At 32.0% G+C, this 13,376-nt stretch overlaps 2 protein-coding genes across 2 annotated transcripts; both read left to right on the top strand.

The window, feature by feature from the left end:
- The first annotated feature begins 2,684 nt into the window (after nucleotides 1-2,684).
- On the top strand, nucleotides 2,685-10,386 carry LOC110020177 (probable serine/threonine-protein kinase PBL25). Its single transcript, XM_020718183.1, has 4 exons — nucleotides 2,685-3,034; nucleotides 9,678-9,862; nucleotides 10,036-10,229; nucleotides 10,374-10,386. The coding sequence occupies exons 1-4, from the start codon at nucleotides 3,010-3,012 to the stop codon at nucleotides 10,384-10,386; spliced, it is 417 nt and encodes a 138-aa protein (XP_020573842.1). The 5' UTR covers nucleotides 2,685-3,009.
- Nucleotides 10,386-12,134, top strand: LOC110020176 (probable serine/threonine-protein kinase PBL23). The gene is made up of 2 exons (XM_020718182.1): nucleotides 10,386-10,732; nucleotides 11,742-12,134. Exons 1-2 carry the CDS (start codon nucleotides 10,412-10,414, stop codon nucleotides 12,132-12,134), a joined length of 714 nt encoding a protein of 237 aa, XP_020573841.1. The 5' UTR covers nucleotides 10,386-10,411.
- The last annotated feature ends 1,242 nt before the right edge of the window (nucleotides 12,135-13,376 follow it).

Genomic DNA, 13,376 nt, shown 5'->3' with positions numbered 1-13,376 from the left:
ATATATATATAATTGATTAGTAGTATTTTGAGCCAAAACGAGCCCAATACGAATGAACAAAACTTTGTTCGTGTTCGGCTCATGAACTTAGCGAACAAGCCTAATACGAGCTTCTTAACAAGCCGAACACGAGTTGTTCGCGAACAATGAGCCGTATTGACAGCCCTATATATAATATTCCCATTTCTGGGCTCCTTTCTTTTTATAATAGAAATTATAAGGAATCAAGAAATAATTAACGAGCAAAATAAATGGAAAATTATTAAACGATTTATAATTTTTGAAATAATAATTTAAATATATGGATTTGTTGACAGCGTAAATTTGATCATGATGGAGCGTATATTCTTCGAATTAGATTTGAAAAAATGCAACATAAGATTTAGTTACTTACTCCTACATCTCATTCATCTCAAAATTAATCCGACAGCATTGAAATCCATTTTTACTAAAATTACCCATGGCCTGCCATTACCAAAATTTATTTACGAAATTACCAATGCTTGCTTTCACGAACTTCTAAGGTGATATGTTCAAGGAAAATGCGTCCGGGCGACGGCCGTGATACAATGAAGGTCTGTATCACGGCTGGGGGGCGCAACTCGACGTCCGGGCGACAGACGTAATAATCTCTCTATGTTCAATACGTTGTTAGACATTACATTATATTTACATTTTATCAAATATGGTAAAGTCCGACTTATCAAATTTGTTATTTGACGAAAGGGTAGAGTAAGTCCACCTGGTAATCCGATTTATTAAATTCAGATTTACATGATAATGTGGGAAGAAAAAGTTAGAATGCGAGAATTCGATTTAACGGAATGTTGGATTAATTTTTTTTTTAATTTTTCTTATGAAGATTAAATCCTATTAATAGTTTTTTACCAAACACTGCTTAAGAAATTAACAATATTGCTATTATTATAATCAAATTACCAACCTTCTTGAAATTTGAATACTATTAATCGCTGGTAAGATGTTCAATTCATTTGCGCGGGTTTGTGCTATGAGTTGGTCTATTTTTACCAAATTCTTATTAAAGAGCAACACATAACTGCAAGAATCTAGAAGATTATACGAACGTTATAACAATTATTTCATAAAAAAAATAAAACTTTATGAATTTATTTTATTTATATTGCTTTCATTGTTTGATTTTCTGTCAAAGATGAGCCTTTCTTTTGTGTGTGTATTTTTTCCCCCTTTTTTTGTGACCAACATTTCTAATTTTGGCATGAACTTTGAATGTCGGAGGATCAAAATTATCAATTATAATTGGTATATTCTAAATAAAACTTTGAATAAACAGTTGATCAAAGGCCAAAATTGGGAAAAAGATATGCGGCTTGAGTGGCTCACATTTCCCCCTAACAAAATCCCTGTCGAGATCAAGCAAGATGTTTCCATTTTTAGCTCCAAAGCTCTTTAAAAAACAAACAAAAATGAACAAAAGTAAGTTTCAATATTCTCCTCCTCCTCCTTCCTTTTCTTATTCCACTTTACATGATTTCTTAGGTTCGAGATTATTGTTTTGGGAGAGTGGCTCTAGTCTGGGATTGAATCCATTCTATGCCACTCTCCGACTTTCATCTCACAAAATGAATTTATTGCTCAAATTATTCTCCTAAGCTTTGTTGGTAGGCTTAGGAATTTGTAACGAGAAAGCTATATATGGTTCGTTTCATTGCTTTTGTTGTTGCACGCCATCAAAATACTCCAATGCTCGATTAAGAAGGAGAGAGAATAAAAATGTGCCCTTGTTGCAGAAGTTCTAATGAGGGGAATGATAGAAAGAGAGGCTGTCATGAGATTGAATTTTTATGTTGCGGTGAGTCCCCATCAACAAAGAACAATTCACCAAAAAAAAGTTTTTGTTGTTTTTCTTGTAGGAAAATTTCAAAAAATGATGCAGAATCTAGAATAGAAGAAAAGGAAAAGAGATGTTTTGTTTGCTTTAAGTCCTTCAATGCTGAAAAAAAGAGTAGAAAGAAAAGAGGTTGTGAAAGTGGATGTTTATCTTATAATTCATTACCAAGAGATGACTTTTCTGAAACAAGAAGATGTTGTTTTTCTTGTAAGAAATCATCTATGGAAGCTAATTCTAAGGGAGAAGGAAATGGCAAGGAATGTTCATCTCGTTTTAGGTTTTATAAGGAGAGGAAGCAGAGGAGAAGAGGATGCGGAATTGGATGCATGTGTCCTAAGAAATCATCATCAAAGGAGGATTTAGTTGAAAGACAACGATGTTGCGTCTCTAACAAAAAATTATTGAAAACGGTTACTGAATCAAGAAAAGAAGAAAAAGACAGGCATTGTTTCTCTTGCTTGAAGTCATCCAAGGGAGAAGGGAAGGAGAGAAACGATTGTGGATATAGTATTGGATGTTCTTGTTGTGGTGAATTATCATCAAAGGATGAGTCATCAAAATCTAGAAGATGTTGTTTACCTCCAAAAAAATCTTCAAAAGAGGAATCAAAGTCAGGAAAAAATAAAGATAATAGGTGTTGCTCTTGCTTTAGATCATCTAAGGAGGATTCTTCAAACAAAAGAAAAAATGGGACATCATGTTGTATTTGTTGTTTCGATAATAATATATTGATAGAGGATTCATCAAAGAATGAGGAAAGAACCATCTGTTCATGTTTCGATTGTTGTGTTGGTAAATCACTAAAAGAGAATTCTTCAAGAAAAGAAGAAAAGTTTTATTCTCAAATTCGCAACGATATATTGTCCAAAAAGCTTAATCATCAAATAATTAGCCAGAGGATAAGAGAAAATGAGAATTCAACAAAAAGAAAAGAAAATAAAGTTTTGTGTTTTTGCAACTTCTGTTGTACTAAATCTTTGGATAAGAGAAAGCAGATATCGGAGACAAAATGCATCTTTGATTGTTTCTATTGTGTTAAATCTGAAAGTCGTCAGAATTCATTGTTTAAGAAGAGAAAAGGATCTTTTTGTGGGCAAATTAAGGAGCAACCAAAAGTTGGGAATCACCTTACAACCATAATGCATACCTTATCATTAAAATCAGGTACACTTTTATTATTTATTGTCTTCTCAGTCTAAGGATTTATAATATTACTTGTAACAAATATAATTAATAAAAATTGAATATTTATATTAAGTGTTTGATTTGAATGAGTTTGTATTAACTAATCGTATCTAGCATAGTATGGTTAATTTTGTTAGGGAAATAACACGTCTAACTTTACGCTACATAAATATCAATCTAAAAGTATATTGAATAATAGGGTAACTAAAAAGAAAATCAAACATTATTAAAGAAAATCACCAAATTATATGTGATTACACTTGAGTAAGTCAATAATCAATCAAAGGAGAAAATATTTTGATCAATTAAAAGTTGCAATCACACAATATAATAAAGGTACTTACCAAAAATTTCTAAACCTTTATTATAGTCTCAATTAACAAATAAAAGAAAATCCTTAACTCTCTTAAAATAAATTTAAAATATATTTATGAAAAATAATAAGAAAGAGGATTAAATAAGTACTTAAGATAACTCACTCCAAAATTTTCTCTAAAATGGTATTGTACTTTTGTTAGAATGATACATCAAACTTTTGAAAATTGAATTTTTTTTTATATTATTATCTTTCTTTCTCTTCTCCTTTATCATGCTTTTGTACTAATTAATCTTCCATGTGTCATATATACACCAACCCCAATCCTAAAAGAAAATTACATAACTTCTACAAATTTATAGGTTCTTTCCAAGGTTTTATGCAAGAAGCTTGATGCTTAGATCACGCGATTCATGCATGGAATGAGTCAACACCTAATAAATCACTTAGATCACTTGAAGCTTGAATCTACCTTTTCTTGTAATTCATGCATGATATCAATTCAACAAAAATTATCTTTCATCACTCAATATTTTAGTGTCAAAAGCCATGACGGGGCACAATATTATTGGATTTAAATTTCTCGTGAGTTGAATATATATGAGAGATTTATGTTGCACTAATATTAAATATTGATATTTGTTGAATCCAAATTTGTCCGTAGGACCGTGCCCAAGGAATAGGGCTGGATTTTGGGGTGGAGAAAGAGTGGGAAAGAAAAAGAGCGAGTTTTTTCTTATTTTATGCCCCTTCTTATAAGGGGAGTCATAAGGGGTACTCTGGTCATTTTCCTGCTCAAACTGGTCCTTCTGGAGTTCTTTCTTGTTGATGGATTCGTCTGCATCAGGTGGTCTGCCCAGGTGACCGGTAGCAAATAAAATATCAAATTTTAGGTGTTAGTTATGTAAGATAAAGAATTGGGTGGAATGCATGTAAATTATCTTCATTTAAATCATATTTATATATTTGTTTGATATATACGAATTGGGTGGTATGTATGCAAATATTTTATTTGAGATGTCGTCGGTCTGAGTTGGTCGGCTTGAGGTGGTTAATCGGGTGGTCGGCAAGAGGTGGTTAGTCGTTGGGCGGCTAACGTGGTCGATTGAAAGGGGTGAATGACTGCCTCGACATGCCCCTTTTGTTGAGGGAATAAAATTATCCTTTATTCGCTTAGAAAACACTAATGGGATTTGTTTTATTGATGGGGCCCACCATAGATCTCAAAAAACTTTTATTTAAATGATCGGATACGACGTTCAAAGAATCCTTTATTCGCTTAGAAAACACTAATGGGATTTTTTTTATTGATGGGGCCCACCATAGATCTCAAAAGACTTTTATTTAAATGATCGGATACGACGTTCAAAGAATAATATATTATCTCAAAAGATCGAAGTATTACCTTAGAAATGATCTAATCATTTAGACGAAGAAAATCTTTGGGATTTATGGATTTTCATAACTAAGATTATTTTAATTCTTGGGTATGGTATCTCTATGAGGGGGCTATCTCATAATTAATTACACCTCAAGAATTACTCTTGAGAAAACTTTTGATTAAAGCTATGCCTCATGTCTTGCTTATTCATTAATGGATATTCATCAAATGAATAAAATTTAAAGATTTTGATGAAATGGATAAGATTGGATAGGTTGACTTCACTTGGGTTTCAAAATGGTTTTCCTTTAGCTTTGTGCCCAACTATTGATAATTAAAGTGACATAAAGCTTGAATTGATTTAATTGGATTGATTTAGTCTTGGGTCTGAATGAAATTAGAGTTGTTTTGAAATTGATTTGATATTTAAAATTAAATAAGGATTGAAATAGATTGAATTTGGATTGGATTTGGATTGAGGTTGGATTGATATTGTATTTGGAGTTAGGTTTTGGATTGGAATTGGATTGAGGTTGGTTTCAGCTAACTACGTTAAGTTTGGTTTGATTAGGGTGAATTGATTTAAGAGGTATCCTAATCTAAAAGGTAGGAAAATGAACAAGATTTCTAGATGGAGGTAAAGCCCTAATCTAATTACCTCTAAACAGGAAACTATAGGTGACCTAACCTAAATTTGGGAGTATCACACCCAGCCAAAATGCCAATGACTTTCCATCGCCCCGGGTACATTGTTAGCCTTAGACTATTAACCATTAGAATAATAGGAATTCTCCCTTATTGCTATAACAATAAATTAAGGTAGTCATTCTCGTTATAAAAGTAGTTGTGAATATCTTCATTCATAGCATGGGCTACTTCATCTTAGGATACTCATTGTCTACAGTGGTAAGTCAGTTTGTTTTATAGGTTCTAGTCCTTAATTTTAATTCTAAGGGGGAACCTAGAACTAACCTAGGGCTTCTATATTAAACTAATCTAGGGTATGTGTATAGACCTACGTTTTCATCTGCGTTCACCACCCTAGGGGTACAGTTTGGAACTATCATAAGCTATGGTTTATAAAGATTAGAGTTGGTATATTTTAATTGTTTTGGGGGTTTGATAATTAATAGTGATTTTTCCTCTTAGAAATTATCAGCCATAATGACAAATCAAAGGTTTTCTAGGTGTAGTTTGGTTATTTTTCCATTCTAAGTTAAGTTCTAGTCAAATTGTCAATCATATATTGTTTGTCTATTAATTGTTTCAGTTTATCTTCCTAAAGATTTGTTCTCCCTTCACGGGTTTTAATTGCAGCCAAGCGATATACCCTAAACAAATGAAACTAAGTTTCTTAATTTAAAATTCTCATAATAAAGATTTACTTGTATTCCCATTAAAGTAATAAAAGTATTCTTTTCATATAAAAATATTTAGATATATTTCAAAAGTTTTGTCATTAAAAAATATTTAGGAATAGAAGTTTATCTTTATTACGAATTATTTAAATTAAGATAATCCAACACTTATATCCTCAGAAGTTTGAGACTACAAAATCATATGTTTCTAGGGAGAAACATAGAGAGCCTAAAGAGACCCCCTTTATATGACAAGTGGTCCTCAATTTATAGGGATAAAAAGAGTGGGGAACAAAAAAAGAGGGGGTCATGAGGGGTTCTCCAATATTTTGTTTTACTTGAACCGGCCCTCTTGGTGTTTCTTTTTATTGCTAGATTTGTCAGAGTCAATCGGTCGACCCAGGTGGCAAATAAAATATCAAAATTTAGGTGTTAGTTATGTAAAGATAAAGAATTGGGTGGTATGCATGTAAATTACATTCCTTTAAATTAACTGTATTTATATATCTATTTAATATACAAGAAATGGGTGGTATGTATGCAAATAATTGGTTTGAGAGGTGGCTGGTCAGAGTTGGTTTGATGGAGGTGTTCGACTGTCGTTGGGCAGTGAACTTGACCGACTAAAAATATTGATTGACTACCTCAGTATGCCCCTTTTATTGAGGGAATAAAATATTCCTTTATTCTAAAAAAACACCATGCCTTTAAAGCCTGACAGTAGGGAATGCACACTAAATGCTAGTGTACTTAAGGATTTTATGGCCAGGAGACTAATTAAATGGAGTAGCTTTGAAACTATTCCCTTACGTGAACACTTTCTGTTGATCGATTGAGTGGCTTGATGGGGTTGTCAGCCTGTTCCGACCTACCCGCAAGTTTGGCTAGTCCAAATGGCTGACCAAGGTCAGCTCGGAGGCAAGTAAGGTCAGCCCAAGTGGTCAGGTGGCAAGTTTGGCTAACCTAAGTGGCCAGGCTGTGGAGGTTGGACTGCCAAGATGGTCGGGAGGCAAGTTTGGGCGGCCCAAGTTGTAGTGGCCAACCCTATATGCTAGTTGGTTAGAAATCTTGTTGTTGCTGGCCTGATTTTGACGAAAACCTTGGTGGCGACGGTGGTCCTGTTGGTTGGATGAGGAGGCCTACATTTAGGCTATGCAAGATTATAACATTGATTTGGATTATGATTATATTACTAAGTTTTTTACCCAGGAAGTAGAGGTCTCCATTCCTTGAATGACTCAATGATATGAGCTAGTTGTAAGGCTGGTTTTATGAAGTTAGCTAATCCTTTTATTATATCCAAAAGCCTCTCCCTCTACTTGTCTATCTTTTTATTCCAAAACAATCACTACAGCCTGGAATCCAATTCTCATTTGCTTCACAAAATTCTTGTGCCTCAAAATAGTATAATCATGCACATACCACTTGATATTGTATTTCACAACATAATGACTATATATATATATATATATTGATATAACAAAAGCACCTTTTGAACATTAAGAGAATTAGCATCACCAGAGATTTTATATTAAACAATTTAAAGATAATTTAAGGACATTAGATTCTTTGTAAAATTTAATATAAAACTCTCACGATCATGTGCTCTTAACTCTTCAATGTTAAAGCCTAGTACTAAATATAATTTCATTTCTCATCTAATCAAAATTGACAAAACTTGGCTTATGTATAAAAATTATATTTAAAATAGAAAAAAATTGTCTTAAATAAGTTGAGTTCAAAATTCATTGCTCTTTATAGTAGCATCCACAAAGCACCAAAAGAACATTACTAATATCAAAATCAATTTAGTCTTCAATAACTCTTTTATATACAAATATATCTTCTTTGTAATTATCATTTGTATGATATCCCTCGATTTAAAATATGAAATACTTTTATTGTGCACTTTCTTCCAATAGTAAAAGGAAGTAACATTCTTAAACTTGTCGTTTGACTTTCTTCTATCATGATTATAAGGGAAGCCTTGCTCATAAGGTCCTCTTAACCTATAATAAAGCTTCAATTTTTTTTTCATTATTATCATGTTCATTGAGCTTAGCAATCAATTTAACATAAGTAACTTTTTTTTTAGTTTTTGATGCTTATTATATCATGTCTATATAGCATGGTATCACTTAAGTTCTTGTAATAATAAAATGAATGTTATAATATTACGATAGTTTGATTTTCATCAGTAATTATTTTACATAAAAAAAAACATGTAGTCTTGTTGTTTCTAGTAAATTTTGTAGTATACCACTTTTAGTAGTTGTTCCCTCTAAGAGCTTCACTAAGATATCATTTGTAAAATACAATTGAATTTCTTAGAGTGTTTTTATCCACCTTTATATTCACTCATGATTTTAGGCACAATGGCATGCCTATTGACTGTATTTAAAAGTTATTTCTAGACTAGATAGTCACACGTCTTGGTTCTCCAAAAATCAATGCTATTTAACCCATTCAGTTTTATGATTACTGTATTCACCGAACCACCACTTTAATATCCAGTTATTGAGAAAAAAATGTATTTAACTTTACGTTTTGAAGGTATTAACCAATGAATGCATATGCTAAATAATAAAATAACTATAAAATGGATTATGCACCAACAAATAAAACATCATAATATATTTGGTTTAGCTTTAATAAGCCAAAATTTATGAGAGGTCTTAGAGGATTTAATCTACTAATAAAGAACCATAATCTATAAGCACATAAAAATAAAAGTCTAAAGTCATTCCTAAACTTAGGAATAACCTTAACAAAGGAAAAAAATAAACCACAACAAGACAAGTATGACATGAATGATTTTTGTAGAGATAACAAAGAAAGATGCTTTAAAAATACTTTAAGATTAGCCACTTTTGAGTTTTGTCAAATAAAATAACATTGTTGGTTTGCAAGGTGTTATTTTGGACGCCTAAAAATAAGCTTGAGATTTATTTTTCTTTTCTCTTTTGTCTCTTCTGAATTCCTTTTCAACTTATTAATCTAAAAACTCAGAATTTTCTTGTTGCTTCAAAACCATCTGAGCTTCCATACATTAACTTATATGGCCGCCAAATACAAATGCAAATGTATGTAATAAATGTAAAATTACTCTCAACTCATTTCCAAATTTTCACACAATATATATATATATATATAACACCATGTAATTCATGCAGAGATATCAAGTTAGTACCTTAAAGCTTACTAACTAATTTCGAAGCTTTAACATAAGAGGCTTAATATCTATGTCCCTATATTATTTATGTATGATAAATGTTTGAAATATACTTCATGCTTCAAAATGAGTGTCAAACAAGAAGAAGCCAAAGCTGAGCCTAGCTAATGCATCACTCTTTTTTACCAAGAAATTTAAGTCTATGGGAGAAGCTTAGCCACTTAATGTTTATATACTAACTTGCTTTTATTTTTTTAGGGAAACCTATATATTCTCACAAGCCTTAAAAGGCATCAAATTTATTTTTTTATCATTTGTCCAATCAAATTTATATCTCTCTACAAAAGAAAATACATTTAACTTAACTCATGAATAAATCTGAAACCTTTGAATAGAATATGAAGACATGGTCATATCTCAAGCAGAAGAGGCTCTTCCAGTTGCAAATGAAAACGATGCAATGCAAATTTTTACATACAAAGAAATTGCTACAGCAACAAAAAACTTCAGTGAAGATTGCATTCTAGGCTCCGATGAGTGTGGAAGAGTATACAAAGGAGAACTACAAGAAGTAAATGAGGTTGAAAATCCTTACTTCTATTGCAAAATTATTACAAGAATTTATTCATGTAGCATTAAATTCATCTCTCTCTCTCTCTCTCTCTCTCTCTCTCTCTCTCTCTATATATATATATATATATATATATTCTTTTAACACCTAACATATATACTGAATTGGTCCTCATGTCATAGATTGTAGCTATTAAACAACTTCAGAGGAATGGAAATCAAGGGGAAAATGAATTCTTTGGTGATGTAGTGAAGCTCAGTTTCCTTCATCATCCCAATCTTGTAAAACTGCTTGGATATTGCTCTGAAGAAGATCAAATAAGTCTAGTGTACGAGTATATCCCCTTCGGCTCATTACAAAATCACCTTTTTGGTATGTTTTGTACCTCCTCTAAGTTTATTCTTATTTTTAGTCTAATAAATGTTTATGTTAATGTGAACTTTATGTCTTTTACCTCTTAATTCTCTTATTACATTTTCACTTGCATTCTTAATTTTTTTTTTTTTTTTTTTTTTTTCAGATTTGTCAAATAAAAAACCATTGGATTGGTTCACAAGAATGAAAATAGCAGCAGGAGCAGCCAAAGCCCTCCTTCATTTACATGATGTAGCTGACCCTCCGATAATTTATCACAATATGAAAGCATCAAACATACTTCTTGACGAGAACTACAATCCAAAATTATCAGATTTTGGCTTAAAAAAGCAGACAAGGGTGATGGGAGCCTATGGATGTTATGCTCCAGAATATGCATTTACTAGACAATTTACAAAAACTACTGATGTTTATAGCTTTGGTGTTTTGCTTTTGGAGCTCATCACTGGAAGGAAAGCTGTAGACATTACCAGACCAAAAAACGAGCAGTATGTTGCTGATTGGGTAAGTTTTTTAATCATTAAATGATTTTTTTGGGTTAATTTTGAATTTAATTATTTGCTTTAATCAAGTTGTTATAAGTAAACCATAGGTATGAAAGTTATTAGCAAATTATATGAGAAGCTAATAATAAAGGATGAAAGCTTAAGGTCCATTTTGTTACTTTTAGAAAGAAATTTGTTTTAAGAAATAGTGAAATTTAATTGATTCTGTGATTTGCTTTGATGTAACTAAAATTTAACATGGATTTTGAACTTTTGTCCTTGTAATTAATGATTATTATTTCCATATAAAAAATAAGTAAGAAAAAAGAAGAAAGCATCAATTTCTAAAACATATGTTCTTATAATTAACCAAATGACATCATAAAAGCATAATAGTTACACACATGTTCAAGCTAAAAGATAATCAAGCGGTGTTTAGAAACAAAGAAACCAAAAGAAATTGTTTGAGGTGATCTCTAGCACTTAAGCATCATAAAAATGTTGGAATGGAGAAGTTTTTTGGATATGACAAAGGCTAAAAACTTATGAAAGAAGCTTCACTCTTATTTATCACCTTAACTTGACTTGATACAAACTTAAAGACTCTACCCATATTTATACTAGTGACACCTCCTAAATTAATTGCTAGGATTGTGCCACCACAATTTCAATCCAATGGTTACAAATAATTCTAAACCTACCACACAATAATTCCACACCTACCACACCTACCATACAATAATTTCATACCAACCACATATTCTAGAATAAGCTTCTAGAAATTAAGCTTTATTAAACAACTAAAATCAAGTTTATATTTCAACAGAAGAATCATTAAGATAAAGCATTTTATGTTAATACCACCCAAATCTTTTATATCAAATCAAAAATATCATTTTTTTTAATTTAAAAAAAAATGAAACACACATTTTCATGCATAGTTGGCTTATTTGTATTTAAAAATTAAAGTATAGGGATTATAAATAAATGATATGCATGTAAGTCTTCCTTTTACTTCTGAAATACAGGCTGCACATCTTTTTAAAGATAAAAGGAAATATCCAACAATGGTGGATCCATTCCTCAATGGAAACTATCCGATTAAGGGCCTTCACCAAGTCCTCGCAATAGCTAACATGTGCCTCCAATATGAAGCAAGCAGTCGCCCGCTGATGAGTGATATTGTTACTGCAATTGAGTATTTAATCAAGCCAGAGTCTGATTGTTCGGAGCCCTTGGAACAATCTTTCATTTCTGATCAGTTAATTTCTTTAGACCATGAAAAGTTGAACTTTCAATCAATTCCAGGCAGTAGCAGAATGCAAAGTGCTGCCATGAGCTTAGATGATGAGTCCTTTCAATCATCAGCGAGTGAAATCGAAATCTGTGGAGCTTTGATGGAAGAAGATGAAGATGCATAAGCATGAAATGTTGAAGTCCAAGAACTTGTTATGCTTTGGGATGCATGTTGGTAACCTTGGAGTGATAAAACTCTTATTTTTTGTCTTGTTATTATAAAATAAAAATTATTGTATTGATAAAAGGCTTGATTGGATGGCTTAAGTAAAATCGAAAGCCGTGGTGCTTTGATAAAGAAGATGAAGCAGAAGCATGAAATATTAAAGGTCGATGTTATTACGTTGAAAGAACTTGTCAGATCAGCTTTTACAGTGAAGATCATGATTAGCGATAGAACTCATCTATCTATCTATCTATCTATCCATGATTAGTTAAAGTTTTACATGCGTGTTTATAACTTTGTAGCGATAGAACTCATCTATCTATCTATCTATCTATCTATCTATCTATCTATCTATCTATCTATCTATCTATCTATCTATCTATCTATCTATCTATCTATCTATCTATCTATCTATCTATCTATCTATCTATCTATCTATCTATCTATCTATCTATCTATCTATCTATCTATCTATATATATATATGTTGACATGTGTGTGTATATATATGTATATATTTATATATGTGTGTGTGTGTGCATATAGACATATATATACATGTGTGTGCATATACATGAATATACATATGTCTATATGTCTATATATACATATAAACATACATGCGTATATTGTACATACTTATATATACAGATATATATATATATATATATATATTGTATAAAACTTGATCAATCTACTGCCACTAGCCCGATTGGCTTGATCGACCACTCTCTTCGACTAGATCGATCAACGTCCTCTTGGCCAGATCGACTCGATCGACTATCTCTGTCGGTTCGACTGATTGCAATCAGTTCACTCGACTACCTTCCATTGACTCGATCGATTAGCTATCACTAGCTTGATCAGCTTGATCGACCACTATCGTCTACTTGATCGATCGGCCACTGATAGGCTCATTCAGCTCGATCGGACTTTTCCATCGGTTCAACCGATTGATTGTCATCGTTCTGATCAAATCAACTGACTACCTTTATCGACTCAATCAACCGACCTCCATCAGCCTAATCAAATTAATTGACTCTGCTTGATTCATGCATGATTGCATGCTTATTTCATACTGCTTATGTGAGCACATTCGCACTAGCACCCAACCGTGCATTTGTGAGCATATGTCCTCATATGTTCATAATGAGTACTTGTGTCCCCACGGGCACATCACTTTATACATTTATTTTGTGGCA

This window comes from Phalaenopsis equestris, unplaced genomic scaffold (genome assembly GCF_001263595.1).
Source record: "Phalaenopsis equestris unplaced genomic scaffold, ASM126359v1 Scaffold000094, whole genome shotgun sequence".
Lineage (NCBI taxonomy): Eukaryota > Viridiplantae > Streptophyta > Magnoliopsida > Asparagales > Orchidaceae > Phalaenopsis > Phalaenopsis equestris.
The sequence above is the reverse complement of the archived record's forward strand: the minus strand, read 5'-3'. Positions and strand labels throughout refer to the sequence as shown.

Bases quoted from the DNA above. Each gene is read 5' to 3' on its own strand.
- LOC110020177 (XM_020718183.1), top strand. From the start codon at position 3,010: ATGCATACCTTATCATTAAAATCAG. The intron at 3,035-9,677 runs GTACACTTTTAT...ACCTTTGAATAG, and splicing joins TACCTTATCATTAAAATCAG to AATATGAAGACATGGTCATA. The intron at 9,863-10,035 runs GTTGAAAATCCT...CTCATGTCATAG, and splicing joins AACTACAAGAAGTAAATGAG to ATTGTAGCTATTAAACAACT.
- LOC110020176 (XM_020718182.1), top strand. From the start codon at position 10,412: ATGAAAATAGCAGCAGGAGCAGCCAAAGCCCTCCTTCATTTACATGAT. The intron at 10,733-11,741 runs GTAAGTTTTTTA...TCTGAAATACAG, and splicing joins AGCAGTATGTTGCTGATTGG to GCTGCACATCTTTTTAAAGA.